Source organism: Balaenoptera musculus, chromosome 12 (assembly GCF_009873245.2).
Source record: "Balaenoptera musculus isolate JJ_BM4_2016_0621 chromosome 12, mBalMus1.pri.v3, whole genome shotgun sequence".
NCBI classification, from domain to species: Eukaryota; Metazoa; Chordata; class Mammalia; order Artiodactyla; family Balaenopteridae; genus Balaenoptera; species Balaenoptera musculus.
Genome location: NC_045796.1, coordinates 65,335,106 through 65,358,495, shown reverse-complemented (window position 1 = coordinate 65,358,495; position 23,390 = coordinate 65,335,106). Strand labels below are relative to the sequence as shown.

General features: G+C 33.4%; 1 protein-coding gene across 5 annotated transcripts in view; it reads right to left on the bottom strand.

Annotated features, from left to right (window-relative positions):
* Window positions 1-1,263: 1,263 nt before the first annotated feature.
* The window catches only part of EPHA7 (EPH receptor A7), a 164,136-nt gene continuing 142,009 nt past the window's right edge, over window positions 1,264-23,390 (bottom strand). For 2 of the 5 annotated variants that reach the window (XM_036871775.1, XM_036871777.1), the window contains exons 8-17: window positions 23,087-23,195; window positions 22,379-22,434; window positions 17,872-17,997; window positions 16,858-17,043; window positions 16,215-16,276; window positions 14,496-14,705; window positions 13,630-13,779; window positions 5,293-5,486; window positions 3,923-4,078; window positions 1,264-1,746 (exon numbers count right to left, since the gene is read on the bottom strand). In XM_036871775.1, coding sequence (XP_036727670.1) covers window positions 1,632-1,746; window positions 3,923-4,078; window positions 5,293-5,486; window positions 13,630-13,779; window positions 14,496-14,705; window positions 16,215-16,276; window positions 16,858-17,043; window positions 17,872-17,997; window positions 22,379-22,434; window positions 23,087-23,195 — 1,364 coding nt within the window. In that variant the 3' untranslated portion in view covers window positions 1,264-1,631. The other 3 variants (XM_036871776.1, XM_036871778.1, XM_036871779.1) reach the window with 2 other exon arrangements.

The following is a 23,390-nucleotide window of genomic DNA, read 5'->3' as shown; positions in this document are numbered from 1 at the left end:
CCACTACAGAGAAATGTGTGTACAAAACAAGACAGTATAAATAAAATTTACAAGTTTTACAAAGGAACATTTACAGGTTTTGTTTCTGTTATTTGATTGTTTGTGGGTGCCCACATTATCAAACAAGACCAATTAGGACCGATCCCTGGGATCGTTCTCTATTAAAATCATTATAAACAGCCCAATTCTCTTTGGAAATACAACAGTTCAATTCTGGGGTAGTTCATGATTTTCGTTACTTTTGAAAGCATTACTCACAATATGTATACATTCCTGAAATAGCTATAAAGACACATTTAATTATTGCTTATGAAATTCTAACACAGTCATCAAATAATATTGTTTAATAAAGCTTAAAGAAAAAGCCAGACCCTTCACCTCTTCCTTACATGGTAAAAAGCGTTCTTTCATTTAACAAGCTTCTCGCATCAGCGTTCACATATAAAAAGACTTTTTCTTTTTAAACTGCAGTGGTGATATTCTGTGCAGCAAATTTGTTTTTGAAAGGTGAAAATTGTGAACTGCCCCTTTTATCATGCTTTCAGAGTTCTAATATAAAACTTAATTCTTTCCTTTCATGTTTGGACTGCATTAAACAGAATAGGATATAAAATATATGTCAACTATTTCTCCTAAATTTCCTAATGTCTCGATATTGAAAACATCGTGATGTGCTCAGATTAAATTTTAGATAACACTGGCTAGTTCTTGCTTTCAGAGACTTGCCTTCACCAACATTCTTTAGATGAAGTGCCTCATCTTTTTTTTTTTATAATCATAAACCTACAATTTGAGTTTTTATTAAGTTCTGTCTAGTAAAATCACTCTATAAACAATCTGTTAAAAGTGCCTTATAGTATTTATGCATCATTATTGCTTTTTTCACTGAAAACATAGTGTGTTGTCAGATCTTTACAAAAAAATTTCTTTTTAAAAAATATCAGAGCGCTTGGCAACTTGCGTTTTCTTGACTACCTGCCAATTAGCAAACAATATCAAAACAGCACTGATTAAACAAAATTAAATGGCACAAAAGGGATACCAATGTTCTGACAGAGATATATCTTCAATCATGCTATGCTTTTTTTTTTTAATTGGAGATTCTTTCAAAGGTACCCAGTGTAGTAATGTGTCATAGATTAACACTAAAAAGGTCCAAAGCTATAAACAACTTTCTAAAACAAAGTCCTTATGAAGAATAAACACAAATGATTTTAAAAAGGAATAGTCTGAAATCACGTATTTAAGGAAAATATTTCATTGATTTTAACAATAAGATCATGATTTTATTTGACAAATATATTCTTTCTTAAATTCTTTATGTACATTTTAAAAAGTCTATCAGATAAAAAGGAGGTTAGAGAGCTCAAGGTGTTTGGATGTTTTTCAGGTAGTACTTTGTTTATTGTCACTGCTGTTTTCCTGGCCACCAGTGGTGGATCCTAAATTCCCTTTTTATATATTCTGGTGGCACTTAGGAGTTCAAGTCTATAGGTGCTTCTTAAATCTTCTCTTCACTGTAGGAAGGACCCAGGATATCAACTGTCTGCTAGCAGCATTCTACGCATATACTGAAGGCCAGTACTGTTCTCTCGTGGTCCATAGTCTCCCTCATAAGGGAGAAACGCTCATCACACTTGAATGCCAGTTCCATGTAAATGGAGCATTTGTGCTCTCATAGTCTGAATGCTGCTCATGATTTTCTTTTGATGGCCCACCAGTGTGATCCCTAAACTCATCACATCCCTGAAAAAGACAAATGCATTTTTTATTAGTCACCTTACAAAAATTGTATTTGGTACTAAACTGTCATCAACTCTTTAATTAATATGTTTCTCTTAGGCACACAGATCTTATCTTGGTGTTCTTGGATATTAAGATCCTATTACCACAGTGGGTCGGATTGGCAACCTGCGTCAACATTCTCCTTTGTAAAACCCTGCTGCTCAGGATCTCAATTTGTCATGATCAGTTATTTTTAAACGATTTGACCTTTTTTTTTTTAACAGGGGGAGGTGACTTTATTTTTTGGCCGCTATGCGCGACTTGTGGGGTTGCTCCCCGAGACCGCGGATCAAACCTGGGCCCTGGGCAGTGAAGGCACTGAGTCCTAAGCACTGGACCACGACGGAATTCTTTGATTTGACATTTTATTTAAGAAATTATCAAAGCCTTCAAATTATTATTAACTTAAGGTACAGCTAGGAAACGTTACTTGAAATGTAGTATTCTTGAACTTAAGGAAAGTTTAAAATATCTCATTGTTTAAATAGGATATAGTATGAATGGAAACATTGCGTGGCTCTAGTAGATCAAGAATCATCAAGGATCATACAAAGTATTATACTGAGTTTAATTAACGTGTGGTAATCCTGAGCATACTATTGGTTGTATACTTCAGTTTAGTACAATCATTTGACCACATTTTGGAAAAAAAAAATTCCTTAAAGTGTGCAATACCTCTGTTTAATAGCCTAAATTTGCCATACGCCAGCTGTATCTGTGTGTGGCTGTTACCCCTCCTATTAGCCACAAAGACTGAGCTTAGGTATTTACAAGTAGCTAAAATATAGCCACAGTAGATACTGCGATATTTCAGAGCCGTGGTCTAATAAGACCTTGAGAAGCACAGTTTTTCAGGGGAGTAGATTACTTTGGAGAGACAGGTGTAATTACATCTGCTCTACCCACGTGGTGCCTAGCAGAAAACCAAACGAGAGAGCATGCACATGCCGAAATTCATGTATATGCCATTTCCTGACATGCCAGGAAAGAGTATGTGATTGCTGGCTTTCTTCTCATCTGAAAAATGTGAAACACTTCTCCCAACAGTATTAGTGGGATGTAAATAGCATCCCACTAATAGAACCTTGATAACTGTTTCCCATTTTCAAACACACTGACTGAGAGGAACTGCATTGCCTGTAAGAGTTACGCTGCAGCCAAGGAAGCTGAGGTCCAGAGATACTAAATGTATTTCCTAAGACCACGTAATCAGTTATAGAGCCGGAAAGAAATATTTAGTTCTTTTTACCTCCAGTTCAGAGCAATTTCAGAAACTGTTTTATCAGGTCATTTTTCAATTAAAAAAAAAATCAATCAATCACAAACCTTCCAAAACTTAAGTTAAATTCTTATTACGGTTAATTGAATTAGGCGTCCTTTGACCTCTTCAGAAAGTGCTCATACTGGATTTCATAATGCATTTTGGTATTGAAATTTCGAGATTTTTAATGTCTGATACAAACATGGTGAAAGAAATCCTCTTTTGCAATGGAGAAAGTTTCCCCAGTGACTAGGAATCTAAATAATACAGCAGGAGTTTGGGATTGATATGAATATACTGCTATATTTAAAATAGATAACCAACAAGGACCTACTGTATAGCACAGGGAACTCTGCTCAATACTCTGTAATAACCTAAATGTGAAAAGAATTTGAAAAAGAATAGTTATACATGTATAACTGAATTACTTTGCTGTACACCTGAAACTAACACAACATTGTTAATCAATTCTACTCCAATATAAAATAAAAATTAAAAAAGATAGATAATACAGCGGTTAATGAAAGAGGAAGTCTCACTGGGTGGTGTTCTGAACTCTGGCTATGGAGACAAATTAGCTACCACTTACGACTGAGTCAGTTTAGGGCAAATATCTAAATTCTCTGAGCCTTAGCCTTGTCGTATGTAAAACTACTGACTTAATAAAATTGTTGCCATGAAGGTTAAAAAAGATACTGTATGTTCAGAAGTCTGTTTAGCAAAATGCCTGGGACATAGTAGGCACTTATTAAAGAGACACTTTTCTCCCTGATTTTAGGGTTCATACCTCTTTAATATATGGAAGATGACCTAAAGTCTAACGTTTGGATTGCACCTGATACATTCTTCAATATAATTTTGCAGGTTTAAGCTTACTCGATAGTCATCCTGGCGACTGATTCAAGGGAGTTGTAGCCGGCTGCTGTGAAGTTATCTTTATATCTTTCCATCTTAATAGCTTGTAGCCATTCTCCAACTGAACAAAAGGCAGTGAAGTCAGGAGTGTTTTGATCCAAAAGAGGGCTTATTGGCCTGGGTGACAATAATACAGAAAAGCAAATTTTTTCATGAATTACGAAAGAAAGCATGCCTTAGCCCCACAAAAGTAAGGATATAAAAAATAAAATTACATATTTTAATTGATATTGTAATAACAAATAAACAGATATGCTAATAAAAATCTAATGTGTAAAGTTTGCCCAATAATTCCAAATTCCAAATGCATAAACAAGGACCTACTGTAGAGCACAGAGAACTATACTCAATATCCTGTGATAAACCATAATGGAAAAGAATATGAAAAAGACTGTATATATACGGATAACTGAATCACTTTGCTGTACAGCAGAAATTAACACATTGTAAATCACCCATACCTCAATAAAACAAGTTTAAAAAAAAAACCTACTGACTCCAAAATTTCTATTTTATTTAGATATGATGACCAGCAGATTGCATCTTCCATGTACTTTTCAGAGTATGGCCAACAATATTTGTAATCAGTAGATATTTGTTCATTTGCTTCTCTGAAAGTAACTGGGAGTAAAGAAAGCACATCTGGCTGTGAACTAACTTGTTCAGAGGGTGCTTTAGAGAACATAATGCACCCACTGTACCAATGGCACCCCTTGTGCGCCTTGTGAGTTCATACACCTCTGCAAGGGCCTGACTACAGTACAGACGACAGAGCAACAGGTCTACCTGGCAGCTGAAGCCGAATAACTACTAATCTACATTACCATTACCATGAAGCATGCATGGGGAGGTTAGGTTCTTTTTAATGGGTATACCTCTTAAATCATGTATTGAATTACCTTGGAATTCAATTCATGGAATCATTTTACTATGAAACTCAAAGCAAAACAGTCTAATAGATAATATGGATAGAGTAAAAAACTGGGGCAACAGCAATAAAAATCCATGTAATATTGATAATTTGAAAAAGTGAAATGCCACCTAATCACACAAATCCACTTGAGAAATTTTTCTAAAATGACAGCCAGTGATATTGATCATAAATTTTATTTAAGGCAATAACAATGAATAGATCTCTTTAAACACTGATTTAACTAAGGCAAGCCATCTGAAAAGAAAAAAAAAAAACTTCTGTAAAGATAAGAAATTTAATATGGACTTTAATAATTTAACACAAATGTCAATTTGTCATCGGGGTGGGGCTGAGGAGATAAACGGTTCATATGAAGTTTGAATTTCTCCCAGATTTCATTTCTTCAGCTATTTCTTACCTACTACACGTTCCCAGGGGTGTCTTCAGACTATTTGGGTTTCGAATCATTTTGTCTAGAATTCCAACTATCTGTTCAAACTTTGGCCTTTCCGCACGTTCCTTCTGCCAACAATCCAGCATCAGCTGGTGCAGCCCAGCTGGGCAGTCCATGGGTGCAGGTAAGCGATAACCTTCTTCTATTGCTTTTATAACCTAATAGCCAAAAGGACATTAAAATAATACTGACTGAGATTCAATGATAATCAAATGAATTGCCCAGGAGGCAAAGTGATTTATCCAGATAAGAGTAAAGTACACTTCTATGCAAAAGACTTACTTATTTTTTCCAAAACATCCATTGATATTAAGCATGCTATTAAGGGGTGCATGAAGCGCAGGGTATGATGACATTTCCTAGTTAATTCAGCAATAGGGAGCAACAATTAAGCTCACCCAGGGCGCAACAGATGGAAACTTTTTTAATGTCATCCCAGAGGTTTTCAAAAGGGAAGATGTTAACGGAACGATTTTATTGTATATAGCTGTGTATGTACGTATCTTCCCATACATTTATGAATCCCTCAAGTTGTATAAAGAAGGTCTGAGTTACCCAGAATTAGCCCCTACCACAAAGTTTCACTTTTTGAAGAGTTCAAATGATACTTTTCAACAAGATATCCAAATATGTGAATGTACTATGACAGAAAATGTTACCAAGCACACTATTATTTTAAACAATATGAAGCTTATATACTTATGAAGTGTATAGTGTTACAAGATACAGTATTGTGCTAGAACCAATTTGTACTGTTCATAAAGGTGATTGGATCACTTCCCAACTCCAAGTCCCGTGACCTCACACAGGCAGACTGAAACCAGCCTTGGGGGATGGAGGGAGGAAAGGGTTATACCAGGAAATTGGGAAAGGTTACAAATCAGTTTCCCACTCAGAGTGCTGGCTGTTAAACTTTTATCAGCACATCACTGCCCATTTATATCTATTAACAGCGGAAGAGGCTATTTGTATCAAGCTTTGAATGTTAATGAAAACTAAGCCTCCATAAACATTTGTACAGGGCAATCAGAAAGTCCAAAAATTACTTATTTAGACTTGGGTTTTTTATTTATATGGACAGCAAAAAAAGATTTTAAAATCAGACATTGTTACAAATCTGAGCAGCACAGGGAAAATAATAGGAAAGCAAAAAAACACAAATAAGAAGGACTTGTAAAACATCAAAATATTATTGAAGAGGGATTAACAAATTCTTTGATACTAACATAATAATAGTAGAAATGTAGGAAAAAATGGCTCTCTGGAAAAAAAAAGAGGTAACCCTGAGTTTTTGAAGAAAACAGGACTAAAGTAGGCAGACAAAAGCTGGCTTTAAGAAACGTCAATGAACTTAATATTTGTAGGGAAACATATCCTTAAGATGCTTGCTGACACTCAAGAATAGCACATTAAAATGTAAAAGGTTGTAGGATGGAAAAAATAAAGTAGCTAGCATCAACAATTTTTAGAGAAAATCCTCTGTATAAGAAAAACAGTGTCCACTTTTCTTTAAGGAAAATTTATACATGCAAATTGATAAAGTTTAAAAGGTAAAGAGATAAACTTAAATAGAGTAATTTTTGAAAAATTTCATAAGTATAAAATCTTCAGCCCAAAATCTCCCCTGATCACTAGGCTGTAAGTCCATTAGTTTACTAGATATCTTCCCCTAGATTTTCCATAGGAACTTCATACTTTATTTAAAATTGAATTTTTTTACCTTTCCCCAAAGCTCTTACTCTTTCAATTAATGACACTTCCAGTCATCCCATCCAGAGAGCTGAAATGAGAACAATCTAGACTCTCTTACATGCACAGGCAATTAGTCACCACTTTCCGATGATACTACTTCCTAAATACAATATACTCAAAAGGTAGAAGTATTTTTTCCTATATGTATATGGATATCTCTATCTGTGTGTGTGTGTGTGTGTGTGTGTGTGTGTGTATATACACATACACAGTGCTGTAATTGGAAATGGCTTTACTCTGAAAATTAGGTTAGTGGGTTGGTGAAAATTATTTATTTTTGCTTATGTACTTTTGTTTTAAAGCTTATTTACCCTAAAGTTTATTATTAATTTTGAATACAACAATTTTTTAAATGTTACCTTTATATTTGTTTTATTAAATTGGTATGGGGTGGGGGGAAGTGTGGTAGAAAATACCATGAACATAATAGATTAAAATACAACACATAAATATATATTTATTTTTGCAGTAATGGAGCCATTATCCCATAGTTATGTAGTTATGTCTTTACCAAGTCTCACACTATGGGATCTTTCCTTCAGTACTTTATTTTGAATAACAGCTATGGAGAAAACACCTTAGCATTAAGTGACTTTAATCAGTGTTGGTACTGAATGCTAGTGAAAGACTTTTGAGAGAAGTTTTAAAATTTTCCTGTTTATGACTCTGTAACTACAAATGTTGGATATCATTGTAAACATTCCTCTATAATATCCCTTTAAAAAGCACACAAGAAAACATACACAAATGGGACCTCTGTAAAGATCACCAACATATAACTACAGGAGGAATTAAATTAAAAAAAAAAACTTTTAAATGCAAAGAATTTCATGTGGCTTTGTATAACACTCCAGGGACAGTGCTATTTTAGGATTCAAAAGTGCTCTATGTTAAACAAGTTAGATAAAACTAAAAATAATGTGCTTTGGAAAGCTGGATTAAGTTATTTAAACAGTGGCTCAAGTTGTGAATAAGTAAATTAATAACTGGTAAAACTTTATATATTCAAAATGACCAAATAGTAAACATTTTTTTTTTACGGGGAAAAGAGTGGCTTTCCTCTATTTTGAGGTTGCTTGTATCTGAACATATGCAGTATTTTTCTGAATTGATGGGACTCCATTCCCATGCTCATAAGATTGGGGCAATGCTTATTATTTTCTACCACCTCCTATTTCCCCACTTGTAGCTTTTTCTCAGAAGTTCTGAAAGGAACAATGCAGGTAGAGAAATCTTTCCTTTTTTATTTCCCTCTAAATAATTATTAAACGTACATCTAAACCTTATCATGATCTTCTTGACAAAATACCCTTCAACAGCTCTCCAATTAGAATTCTTTGGCTTTGAGCACAGTATATTCTTAAATCTTTGTGCCAAGAATAAAGTAACATGAAATAACTCTTACAGGAATGAAAGAGTTAGTAAACTTCCGTAGTTAATCTATTGCACTACAGAAATTTGACGATTCCTAGTATTAGAACAGAGAACATTTATCAATACAAAATGAAACTTCTAGCTCTCAAAAGCACAGTGGTTTACAAATTTTTAAAGGAGCAGCAGCAAAGTATAACATTTAAAATAAGAGATGATCTGGACTGGGAATGGACTTTGGGACTCCAAAGTTGCCAATAACAATCATGCTCCTACCTACAGGGGCACCAGAGATACATTCTGGGAACCTTGGTCTCTATAGAGCATAGTTTGGCATAATTCAAGGCAAGCCTGTTGAGGATAAACCCGCCCTCAAGGGATGATTCAGCCAGGAACTGAGACTTGAGGTTCCGCAGGTTTTATCTGGTTAGCCTGCCAGAGAAACAAGTTATCTTTTAACGATACAATAATCATAGTAAATATTTATTGAATACTTACTATACGATTAGCATTGTTTTAATTATCTCATTTAATCTTTACAAAAACCTTATTAGGCAAGTATTATTATATTGATTCTAGAGACAAAGAATCAGAGGTGCTGAGAAGTTAAGCACCGGGAAAACATCACATAGCTGTCAGTAGAAGAGGCAGAATTTGATGGAGGCTGTGTGACCAGAGCCCATGCTGTTGAGAGCTGCATTATATTTCCAACTGGGAAAACAAAAAGTGTGCTGCGCAAATAGTTACACGTTCTCAGAAACAACAAAACACACAGTAAGATGACTGATCCTACACTTCTTAAAGCGTTACGCAATTATCCATGGAATTCATTTAAAACGTCTTTTTGTGAAATTACTAGAAACCCCTTGGATTTGCCTGTCGAGATCTAGCCTTAGCAATATAATAAAAGTCAAAGAAAAAAAGGAAAATATTCATAGCAATTTCTAATTCTAGATCATTCCCAGAGGAATAGGAAGTGACTAGGGTAAATGACATTTTAAAACAACAATGGGATCCAACAGGGGACACTTCTTAGACTGCAAAGAAATACTTGGAAAACACACATTTGCTTGCCGAGATGTATTTTACTATTCCTACAGCAGGACACTAGATAAGAGAAAAAGGAGCACAGACAGACCCCATGATAATGGGCCTGTAATAACTCAAAATGGGAGATAACATGATTGGCTTCTGTTCTCCACTTATGCCCATTTTCATCTCATTAACCTCACAATAACATGACCCACATTTTATGCAATTAAATATTTTGGACCTCACATACAGGATTACAGCAAAGTTTTACCAAAAAATCCACAATTTTTTATATCTTAATGCAAAAAAAGTAATAAATCAGTGGTGACTTTTAAAACGAAAAGTTGAGGGCTCACAGTTTATCTGAGAATAAACTTAGTTACAAGCATATTATATTTTCAAAGCTCTTAAATGTCTTTTCATGGACCACTTTAAAGAATTATCTTTATGTCTCCTATCTTTATGGATGCTTAATTTTTTACCATCCTTGTGACTACCTACCAGTAAATTGGATGATTTATTGGCCTACCTTAAAGTAAGAAGAAATGACTTTGTTGAGTACTATAAACAGGAAAAAAAGTAATCCATATAATGAAGAATTTTAAAATTTCATAATTTGACTATGAAAATTATATTTGGACTAATTAAGACATAAATTCAATTAAAAGACAGCTGCTGTGAACACCAAATATAAGTATTTCCAATTTGTGTATTATGTATTATATTTGACTGCATTTATACATATAAGTTCTGTCTTTGAAAGGTCATTAATGGAGAGGGCTAAACACCTACAGATTTTAAAGAAGAATGAAAGTTGGAAATTTATTGGGAAAGCCTACCCTCTTGGTTTTAACTGCAAATACCTAGATTCTAACTGCTTCCATTGCAGTTAAAACTCAGGAAATTTATGGGCACATGAAAAACAATGAGCAGTAATCCTGTGATAAACCTATTTGGGTGTGGGTAAGTTTATACATATGCATATTATCTTTTCCCAAGATTTTCTTGCTTATTCCCTGCTTTAGAGTGCAACTAAAGCCTCTTGGCACTATCTACTTCATTGATTTTACAATGCAGTCAGCCCTCCATATCCTGGGAGGATTCTACATCTTCAGATTGGGCAGCCATGGATGAAAACATTTCAAAAGAAAAAGGAAAACCAGAAAATTCCAAAAAGCAAAACTTGAATTTGCCACACACCAGTAATTATTTGCACTGCATTTACATTGTATTCACATCTATTTACATAGTATTTATATTGTATTAGGTATCGTAAGTAATCTAGAGATAATTTAAAATATACAGGAGGATGGGCACAAGTTTAGTGCACATACAATGTCATTTTATATTTTATATATCCTCAGATTTTGGTATCTGCCAAAGTCCTGGAACCAATGTCCCATGGATACTAAGGGACTAGTGTACCTCTTTTTTATTTCTTCAGAGTGATCACAGAAACCTCACTTTATTTAGCTTTCAGCCTAGAATTCTGTGGAGTTCCTGACAAATATTAACTATCAACCTAGATCTTGTTCTCATGGTGACTTAAGAAGAGTCTCTTGTAACCCAAGGTATTGAAATTTGAGGGCTTTCTAAAATCCTTAACAAATTTCTAGCAACTAAATTTAAACAATATAAAGTGAGTTGATTCAATCAAGGGTGATTCTCTCAATCAATCTAGACTGATTTTTAAAACATTAATGTCTCTGAAGATCTGATGAAAGCAACATTCCCAGAAAAATAACATATATTCACATATACAGAGGATTTCCATATGCATCAGGGAGTTGGCAGGTCACTTAAGTCTCTCCAAGGTCTCCTACCCAGAGACTCCAAGAAAAAAGCTTTTCTCTAGAGAATACTTTTGCTAGAATGGAATTCATTATTTTAAATTATCCAGTTTTTTCCACCATTTGTATATTGAAGATTAAACATATAATTGCTCAAATACCAGTTTAACATAAGTATAAAATAATGAATATTATGCCTTAAGAAGAATATTAATATCAATTTCACTATAAAAACTGAACTGCATAGGTAATTTCTTGTGTTTGAATTTAATAATTTAATAATTCAGACCTTTGTGATTAAAAAAAAGAAGAAAGATGGTGCTAAAATGTTCTAGGTCAGAAGTAAACTTCATTGTGCCTATAAAAATTTCATTTGATCAGTAAAAATATTTATTAATGCTTGATAGACTAAATATACATTTATGATATTTAATTTTCAAGAAAAACAATAGGGAATACTAAAAACTAAACTGAAGATATTTTTTTTTTCTTCTTAACCATTTCTATTATTTATTTTTAGAAGTTAAGCGAACTTTGAATTTAAGTCATCTTATATTCCTGTCATTCCCTTTATGTTTGAATCTAGTACAGAAGGAAGGTGTCAAAAGAAATGAAACTCTACCGAGTGTCTAGGGAAATGTAAATATTTCTCTTTCTCTGCCCCAAGGATTTGTTTGCCCACATTTTGACAGTCCATGAAATCTTTGACACTGAGACCTGTCAAATATTAACAACTTTGCCTCTGCCAAATGGACTCATCATTCAGACTTTTATCTTTGAAAAACCAAAACCAAAACCAAAAAAAAAAAACCCCAAATAAAAAAATTTTATGTAATTATTCAATTCGAAATAGCAAAAGATTTCACTGATTTCAAAGCTCCCCCTCTTTAGGCTGTGAATTTTTCAGCCAATGCAAACATTTATTAAAAAATGTATTGAAAATTACCTTACCAACAAGCAGTCTCATTTTAGTTGTCTAAAAATAGCTATTTATAAGTTTTAAGAACCATAGGAACTTGATGTGGAAAATTCTAAAATAAAAAAGAGATACTAATTTTATATAACAATGATCATGATCTGTTTTTGAAAAATAACTCAACTTTACTGTTAGTCAGCGTCTATTGCTGTCCATGTTTATAGTACCTCGAGAATTGACTACTCCAAACCAGTTTGCTTGTCACATCCTTCTTTTCAATGGTAACATAGAATTTCTTCAAGCACCACTTATTTTTTTACTCTGTTCTTCAAGAGCATGCATTTTTACCATTTCCAAATTCCTTCAAAAAGAAGCTTTCATCAATTTGCCCCAACCTAACCTTCATTTCAAATCATTAACGACGTATGCATCTCCCTTATAGGAGATGCGTCGGAGTCTATTTGGTTGGTCTCCATACACTTCACTAAGCCTTTATTTCTGGACTTTCCAAAGGGCTCCCTCGGCGAATTCTCTAATCAACTATGAACCAAGGTCTTCTCCATATTTCTAGTTCAACTCCAGGGTACCTTCCTAGATTTTACATTTGCTCTACTTTTATCTAAATTTCACTCATATTTTCAATAAATTAAGCCATATGAATCTGCCAGTACTTGAAAGCTTCTGGCTTACAAAAATGTTAATTTTGTAAAATTCAACTTAGAGAAGCAAATAGTTACTTGCACTTATGCTATATTGTTTTATAAATGGTTTCTTGGTGTGAGATGTATACACTCAAGAACTATCATCAGCTTCTTAAAGGATAACAACGTATCTTACGCCTTAGTAACAAGATACACATTTAATAAGTTGTATTTTTAGAAGAAATTTCCAAAGATAGTCCCATTGTGATTACATTCTAAAATATCACTATGAAACACTAATATTGATCATAAAATCTAGGTTATCTCATGAAATTAAAATTTAAGTAAATCAATCAACAATAGATAATTTAAACAGATTTTATCAGGAAATTAAAAAAAGAAAGACAAGCTTCAACAACAAAATCAAACACAACCTTCCTCACCCTCCCCTCCGCAAATGATTCTTTTATTCATGTGACTCTCCCACTACAGGTGTGCAAGCTCAGCATGATTACATTTATTAAGGAGAAATATCCTTTGCAGGCTTCTATTATGTCCAGAGAATTTAAATAAAAAAAGAAAAAGCAATTCTTCAAAATGAAGACAAAATGAAATTAATTGAACCACTAATTTATGGTAATTATTGTGGTAATTTGTGGTAATAATTGTGAAAACTCAGCAATCATCTTTTTATGATTCTATAAAAGTTTCTTCTTATGAGCCATTAGCTACATGTTCCCATAATATGAATATTAATGTATTAAATAAATCCTTTTAGTTTAAGTAGTGTAACACTTACATCTTGATTTGACATGTCCCAATAAGGTCTTTCTCCATAAGACATAACTTCCCACATGACTATTCCATAGCTCCATACGTCACTGGCTGATGTGAATTTCCGGTACTGGATGGCTTCAGGTGCTGTCCACCTTACTGGAATTTTTCCACCCTGTATAAAAAGAAATTGACATTTTAAGTATGTATAATAATGTATAAAACATTTATAGCAGAACCATTAAGCTACAGTTAAACACTTGTGTATTTGGCTGGCAACTCAGCAGTATCAGGTCTATTCATCTTGAATTTCTCTAAGTGCACTTAAAGTTACTAATCTGTTTTTTAAAATGTCACAGTTAAGTTTTCATTTTTAAGGCAAATCAATAATGGACCTATGTGGTTGTAGGGCAAGAGTCTAGTCGAAAGGACAATAACAAATTAGACAAAACAGCTACTAAAATGGAATGAAACATTGGAATAATATCAATAGTATATAAGTAAATCCTCATATTTTCCCTTTTTCTAATCTTACAAAAGTTATAAGAATTAGCATAGTTAATCTTTTATTAAAACCTTTATTAAAATGGGATTATATTTTTATGCTACAATTATGACTGCTAGTAACCAAACGTTGTATGTGTATATTATTTATATGAACATCCCAATATAAAATAAGCTGTTCTCATTTTTATCATTACTTCTCGTCTTAGCCTATATGTAGATTGTAAAAGCAACAAAGATTCTTCCAAAAGGAAAAAAATAGCAACAACAAAAAGCTGAGATCAATTTGCCTCTTTTCTCCCATTTAGTTTTGTATTATTAGGCCCTGCTTTCTTGGTAGGAAAATCGCAGGAATATGAAAAGGTGCAGTAATAGACTTTTTCTTACAGTCGTTGTATAGACAGCTTCTGGATCGTCCTCTATAACCCGGGACAGGCCGAAATCTGACACTTTACAAACAAGATTGCTGTTGACAAGAATATTACGAGCTGCAAGGTCCCTGTGAACGTATCCCATATCGGCCAAATATCTCATTCCAGCAGCAATTCCTCTCAGCATTCCTACTAACTGAATGACTGTAAATTGCCCATCGTGTTTCTACAGGAAGACAAAAATGAAAGTCCAGTTAGCTATGCTTTGAAAGGGAAAAAAAATCACCATGAAAAACGTCTGCACCCTAGTCATTTTCTATTGTATACTAGGAATCACCAGTTAATTTTCTATGTAGTGTAGACACTTGTGAAAAACATAACAGGTGCTGATTTAACTTGATAGATAGTCAGGTAATAGAGTTCTGATAATCATTTAGTTATTTATATGGATGTGTTGTTCTGATAATCATTTAGTTATTTACATGGATGTGTTGTTAATATTAACTAATAATAATTTCAGATTGTGCAAATCCAAAAGTATACGCTAATTTTTAAGTCGAAGTTAGGGAATGGAATATAAAAAAAAAATGATCCCTGACAGTTAACTGTTTTCCTCACTTGCCAAAAATTACACAAATAATCTAAAAATATAAAAGGGATAAAGACACATATATTAGCTTTCTTTCTCTAAATGGTAAAATATGTAAAGGTGAAAAAACTTCTGAGTAAAGATGAAGACAAACTAAGAGGTAGAAAAGGATTATACTGGCTGACTTAGTTTTCATTTTATACTTTTCATTGTTGTGCTATCCGTAGGTACATTACTTATAACCAAGATTCTCTAAAATACATGTACTAGCAAGTAGAATTGAGCACTCTTTGCAACCAACTGGCCACCATATATTTTTAACCCACAGATTTCTCCAATTGAATTACAGATACGGTGCATGAGGACTGTGGACTGAGTAGATGAGCTTGCTAGGTGATGCTTTCTTCCAGAGAGTTGACAGTTATGCATATCATCTTGCATGTCATATGCAAGATGACAGTTGCGTCTTGCATATCATCAAGATGCAGCAATAAAGACCTCTCAAAAGCCTCTGAATCCTTATTAAACTGATCAGTCTAGATCATGTATGTTCTCATTATTTTCTCTTTGCCATTTGAAAAAATGTTAACGTGTTCACGTTCTTAGGTGGAAAGTCTCTGAATGTAAAAATACGTATGTTTTTATGTTTAGAATTTATTATTTATAAAAATAACATACTTGTAACTCTAAAAAGGTTCATAATTCTTTATTTTAGGCTTGGTGTTCACATAACAATATAACAGAAATGGTTCCACAGAGCAGAGCTGGGATCATCCTACCAACATTGAATGGCTATCTCACTTCTCAGTCTTCTCTGTATTACGTCTGTATTTCATTTATAATTGTACTGAAAAAGTAAAATGTTACGCTACAACAGGTATTCAAATTACGGGGCTTCAGGTATCCTCCGTACTTGTGGTAATATGTCAATGGAAACTATTTTTTAACTACATTGTATCACTTAAATGCTCAAAAATATTCTAGTTCAATCCAGTCCAAGACTCTTTTAATCTGCTTTTCAAAGACAATTTTGTGACCTGTTGAAGTTCATACTGTTCACATTTTACACTGCAAAGAAAAGTTCAGAAAACTACATTGGTAGCACGTATAGTATATTTAGAATGGGAGAATCACTTTGTTACTTACCCTGAGAAATGCATCTAGGGCTCCACTTTCCATGAATTCTATTACAATCATGACCGGTTTCCCTAAAATTACAAAAATATATACATAAGAAAAAACAGTGTTGCTTCCAAAACCGTAGTCTAAACTTCGTATTTATCCTCTTTCTCACTCCGGATAAAACACATGGTGCTCTTTTGAAAGACTGACTGGGTGAGCGGTGAGTATTTTTAACGCTTTTAGTGCTGCTAAACGCAAAGAGTCATTAACTGTCTGTTTGGAACGTGGTCATGATTCATAAAATTAAACAGTAAAAGCCAATGTGTTCTTCTGACTCCTGCTGTGTAAACAAAACTCAGAGAAAATGACACTTTACAGAAAATGTGAAGACTAAACTGTATTACTTTTGTGGCTTTGAAGCTAAATGAAAATATCTGTCACTCCATCTATCTATCAGATATATTCTTTAGCTCTAAACCTGCATTCATTTATCCTGATTTTTTTTTCTGAGATGGTAACACAAGAGAGGATTTAGTCAGTTACATAACAAGAAAAAAAATTCATTAAGAATATGCAATGTATTTACAATTTGATTTTTTAGTATCTATGAAATAACACTAATTTCTGACAGTTCGCTGGATAAATGAAATATATAATCAATATCTACCTCTTGTAACAACCCCTTCCAAATGGACAACATTTGGGTGGTCAAACTGCCCCATGATGCTGGCTTCACATAAAAAGTCTCTCCTCTGTTTTTCTGTGTAACCAACTTTCAGGGTTTTTATGGCCACCGCAACATCTCTTTTCCCTGGAAGTTTCAAACGACCACTGCAGACTTCTCCAAATTCTCCTGAAGTAACAGAACAGGGAGGTGTATTTTAATGTCAGAAATATTTCCCCTCTTAAAGTAAATGCATTAAATTCTTTAAAAGCACTTTTAAACTTTCCTAAACTATCTGTTACACACACTATTATTTTTTTTAACTGGGTTAACAAAAACTCTTTCAGAAACAACGTTCAGGTTTGAAATACGCTGCTTAATGTACACTGCTTACTAGAGTATAAGGGCACATTAGCAAATTCTAAACATTGCTGTTGTTTTCACAGCTTGAGAAGCAAATACTTCTCAAAGATTTAAAAAATCTGGAATTCATAGCTACTTATGTCTGCTAGATTTAATGGACTTGATCCAAAAATGTATAATTATTCTGAAGATACATTGTATCCACAGAAAATAATGCTCCTTTTAAATAATTCATACATATTAATCTTCTACATGGAATTACACAGCACAACGGCTAATACCTAAAGCTTAGCAGGAAGATGGTAAATCAAGTCAGAGGAAATGTATATTCCAGCAAAATTCGGGACATTCTAATTATTTTAAATACGAAGTCATTTCTTGGACAGGCCAGAACTATTATGAAATAGCTTATAATAGAACGATATCTTAAAAATCCAACAGAAGACAAAAGATACACGATTCTCTGCACCACATGCTTCTTTTTCACTTTTTTCTTAAGATTTCATAAACAAGTACAGGCTCATTGCTTCTAACAGTTCAGGTAAATGCAAAGGTTCTATACTTGAGTTATAATTATTTGCCTGTCATTATGATGTATGACTTTCGATCTTGGCTAAATGGAACAGCTGAACAAGGAAGCTACAACAGCCTTACCTGCTCCAATCACACGCTCAATTTTAATACAGGAGGCATCTAGCTCCTTGGCGAATTGATGGACAGCTCTATTTGGGTCCTCATAGGTTTCAGGGTCAATGTAGGTTTTGGTGCCTGGAAATTTAACTGTAATGATGTAAGAAAGCATGACTGTGATGAAGCAAAGCACTTATTGTGCAGTCAGCCCAGGAATTTCATTATGCAGAGTGCTCCTTGGAACAGTGAACTTGCTTCCATATCACCTGATTCACAGCAGTTTTAACAGACTACTTCAGTCTGCGGGCGTATAGGTATTATCTGCAAGCTTCTATAGGTAACATAGGATCCAGCTCATAGGTTACTAACTGAATTGCTTTTCCAGTAAATCAACAAAGGACATCACCGAAATTCTCTGACATGACTCTTATCCGACTGGAGGTTTAATTAAATTCACTGCTATCATGGCATAGTTCAAGCCATACTGAGGTTTGTAATGGACTTGGAAACACATTTGTAAATCTATCATTCAGTCAATCAATCAAATTAATACACTGGGAAAAGAAGACATTTCATTTACAGGTAGCCTACTACACTGACAGCAATATTAAAAACAGTTAGACATCTTACTTATTCTTTTGATTTATTTTTTTAAAGACCAACCACCATTGACATAGACATATAAATTAATACAAGATGTGAGGGACTGCTATCACAGAATCAGAGAGAAATCTACTATGACACAGTTTCTTCTTCACCTTGAAGGGCAATAGAGGCCAGATGTACAAAGTGCAGAGTAAAGTTAGAAAATTTACAATATTCCTGGGATCTGCTAACCATGTATGACAGCAATTTGAAAGAGGAATGGTTTATATGAACTTTCAATTATAAGGCTCTGGAAGATCTTAACTGCTATGAGGAGGTAGCCAATACGCCTCAGAAAAGGTAGTCAAAATTCAAACAACATAGAATCATCTTAAAATCTTCTTAAAATGCACCCAGAAGCATGCAGGTAACAGATAATGCTATGTCAACTTTAAATCAATTACAATAATGTATTCCAAATCTAATCATTTGGTTAAAGACAAAGATAAGATAGATAGGCATATATTTGGTTATATTAATGCAATGAAAAGATACACTATATCCTCAAAAAAACTTTATTGTTTTTAACAAAGCCACTGAACAATCTTTTCATTAAATCTTACTATTTGGAGAACAATATATTTCTTTATGTATTACACTGTAGCCTAACTGTGCTTATGTCATCACATCAAATTGAAATTATATTTTTAAAATAAGCATATAACAAACAAAAAGAAGCAGAATGTATAAAGGAAAAATGGGATTTAAAAATCTTGAATTATTCTGCTGTAGTTGACTGTTTATCCAAAATTGATTGTCTTAAACAATTACTGTTGCAGTCTATAAAACTGACAGATGCTCATTTGTTACTAAAGCTGAACATGAAAAAAAAAAAAAAAACAAGAAGAAAAGAGAGAGGGGATAGAAAGAGAAAAGAGAGAAAAAGGAGTACAGGGAAGGGGGGGGAAGAGAAAAAGAGAGAAGGGAAGAAAACAATAGGTTAACCTCCTAGATTGGTAGGCAGATGGAAAATGAGCCATCTTCTCCCTTTTTATTCTCTTCCTTTCTTTCATTGTTTGTTTGTTTGTTTGTTTTCTTTTTGGTTTGGTTTTGTGATACGGGAGCTGGATTGGAGGTAGCCTTCTGCATCGCAAATGGGTCTCTGATGGTTCTTTATTCAAGCTGTCATAAAACATTTTGACAGGCCAGAGCAATTTTGGCATAAAAACATGAAATACTGCCCAGCTTAGATTCAAAGACATTGTTAGAAGAAATGGTAGGAGGAAACAAAATGTAAATTGGAATTGCTTCACTAAACTCCTCCATCGTGTTTATATCTTTAAATGTAACACTTGGGGCCATGGAGAATGGAGGGCACCTGATACAAATAACTGGACATTCTATTAAATTCAGTGCTCTAAAAGCTAGTAAAATGGTTGTTTTCATGTTTCTGTAAAAATTCAATCTGGTGTCTTAGCACCTCAGGAAATTGTCTGTATACTAAAGGAATAAAAGGACACCAACTTGTAAATAGCTGGTGACCACAGTGTCGTACTTTACGTATTGTAAATACAGTCATAAAATCAAATAAAATGCCTGGTTCTCATCAAGTGACAAGAAAAGATATCCTTGTAAAAAGGGTAATTCAAAAATATCAAGGTTTTACCAAGATAGGATATCTTAAGTGTACTTTATTTTTTTTTTCATTATTCGTTTCAAAATGGATGCTTTAAAATAAGAAAAATTTTGATGTAATTTCTGAATATTTTGGTCTATTGTTTTTCCTGATTTAAGAGTATGAGCTTTTTTGTGTTTTAATATCTCATTTACATTTCTCATGAATGTTAAACATCTTAAAACCAACACTGATATTTTGCTCTAGAGATGAAAACTGTTTATATATACCTCAAGCTTATCTTTTCTATGTTAGCAGGTAAAACATGCAGCTTTATTTTTTTCTAATTACAAACTGGATGTCAAATGTAAAAAAAGGGGATGGCACCAAAATATCAAAACTGAGTGATGACAATTAAGCATTAGGCTATACATCATGTTTTAGGTAAGCCATGTTTTAATTTACCTTCAGCATTAACCTGCAAGCTAAAAGTAAATAAACTAAGAGGCAGCATTTGATCATTTGGGGATGTCTCAGATATCCTCAATAAAGAAAAGAAAAGTGACATACTGATTAAGGTACTATTAAATGATTTTGCCATCAAATTATTAACATATGGATAGAGTCAAGGATTCCAGCAACTATAGTCTTATGTCACTCTTCTATATACATTTTAAACTAGATACAAAAATTAATGCATTCAAGTTTTGATCCTCTCCTTTCTGTCTGGGGAAGTGTTAAAAGTATTCTCTCATGTCATGAAAAAGAAAAAAAATGTAACTTCCACTTTTTCTGTATATCCTCTAGGTGTAAACAGCCTATGGTACTCTCATTACTGGGACTTGTCACAAAATCACTGCCAGATTAGCAAGAGGACGCACTGACATTGGGAGCATATCAAATAATCCCAGGGGGGAGGGGGCAGAATCACAGGTATTCAGTCATAATCAGGGGCAGATTTAAGTTTTGTGGGTCTTGAACCTTCTACAATTTGGGATACTTTCTTTAAGAAAAAATATTCTACACACTAACTTCCTAGGGCTCTTCCAGGGCCTTGAAAGGAGTCTGTGAAAGTGAGAGGCCTTGAAATTTAAACTTCATGATAAAGCGCCCTTTGGTCATACCTTTAACTATAATTTCTAGTGTCCCAATACCCTTCCTGCCGTCAGTGGTTGGAATTTTACAGAGTTTCATCATCAATTTGGATATGTAATATGTAAAGCCACTTTTCTTTTGAAAACTAAAGTTAAGGGAACTATTGGTTCAACAATTAATAACACACTGAAGAAACTTAGGAATGATAATAATGGTGTTCACAATTTGTGTTTTTTCAACCACACATTTCCCTGATTGATGCTTACATATTCCTGTGACTTTAGAAGGGGTATATGACAATATCTTCTTAGATACTGACATAAGAGTTTGATAAATAACACAAAAATAGATGTAATTCTTATGCCATTTACAGGAAATTTATCTCCCCATGAGAAATTTTCATAAAGATTATGGTTACTAAGAAAAATAATAAACAAAATTATTTTTCAATATTTTCAAGGATTAAAAATAGGAATAATGGGTTTGGATAAGAGCATCATCAATTATCAGAACTAAAATCATTTCCCTGCTAGGATTTTACTTTGACTGCAAGAAGTCAACATTTACTTGTATGGCTCTCAGTTTTTCACTTGCCATCCACATGCAACAACGATAAGATTAATGCAGTCGGGCATCTATTTTCTTTGGTTCCCTGAGCTTTCTTCTGATATTATTTCTAAAATGAACTTTTAAGAATCAGGTAGCCCAAATCCACAGGAAAACATCAGAGGATTGAATCCTATTATTATACTATTTATGCCCCTTGAAATATCATCTGTGATGGACATTTTACAGTAGATGGAGAGAAAGAGGCTCCTTAGCTTAGTCTTTCATTATATCATCACTCATTGGGTAGAAAGGGCCTATCCTTCTAACTTGAAATGAATTCCTGAGCTACAACATGGGCACATGCAACATTTAATGAATCATTATTAGAATGATATGAAACACTTGGGCAAAGTTTGCAAAAGGAACAATTGTGACATAAAAGCTGCTGAATATCCTTGCAGTTATATTAAAATTTCTTACGAGAGATTACGTCTGAATATATTTTTAAAAAATTCACATCATATGATCTTCATTCTGCATATCTTGTTCGAATGTTTTAAAGTAACATTTTGAGCTCATGATATATTTTCAAGCCTGATGCATTAGGAATTTATTCATGCCAATATTAACAACCAGGTTTCTGTATTAATTGGGGTAAATAATAATAAAGAAAAGCTAAACACTTACAATGAAAGTAAAGCTCTTCATCCCCTTCTTGGTCAGCTTTGCTATAACCACAGTGCCTGGAAAAAAATCAGATTTTTGATGATTATTCTCAACCAATAATCTCATTTTATAAATTTAAAATTCAGTATGATATACCTTCATTACTTAACAACATGCTAGTTAGAGCTATAAACAAAATACATAAACTTTCTGTCCATAGTTCTGAACTCAATAATAATATAGCAATTCACATGATTTAAAAAAAGCAGAGAATATAAAGTCTTTGTGTGAGACACTGTAGAAGGGACATATTTCATAGATTTAGATTTATCAATGAGTGAATATTTCCTTATATTTTTTCCTGAAAAAACAACAACAACAACAACAGATTTTAAATGGTTTCCACAAACCATTAACTAAAAGAGTAAATCTTTCCCCAGGTGTCTTCTATATTTATTACAAAAATCTAACTCTGAAAATAACTAATAAAAAGTCACCCAATAGAAATTACTATACTCATTCCTCTTAAACTAAAGGCAATGATGAAGCTCACACTACATTCTGACCTTGGGAGAATGGAAATTTACTGACTTTCAATGTTTCATATGAGACAACAAATGTTTGCATTTACTATTTAACATTCTAAACTAAACAATAAGTAATAGGCTGACATAATTCTGAAAAATCAACACATTTTATGTTAGAGATTAGAACAAATTTGTCTTCTACCTTCTTCCAATGATGAATCCAAAGACCATGAACACCAAAATGATGGTCCCGGCCACTGCAACCACGGCAATTATAATAACAGGGTTCTGTTCACTGGAGACTGCTGTAGCTGTAAACAGAAAAAAAAAAGGCTCAATAAAACACTCAATATCTTGCAAACACTTGAGAGAGGTTAAACAAAATCTTATAAACAAGACAGCTATGCTATTAAATTCACCTTTAATTTAAATGCATTCTTTTGTAACATAAATTTAAATAAACATTTATTTTTGCATTTTAAATAAGTGGTAAGGACAATACTTTC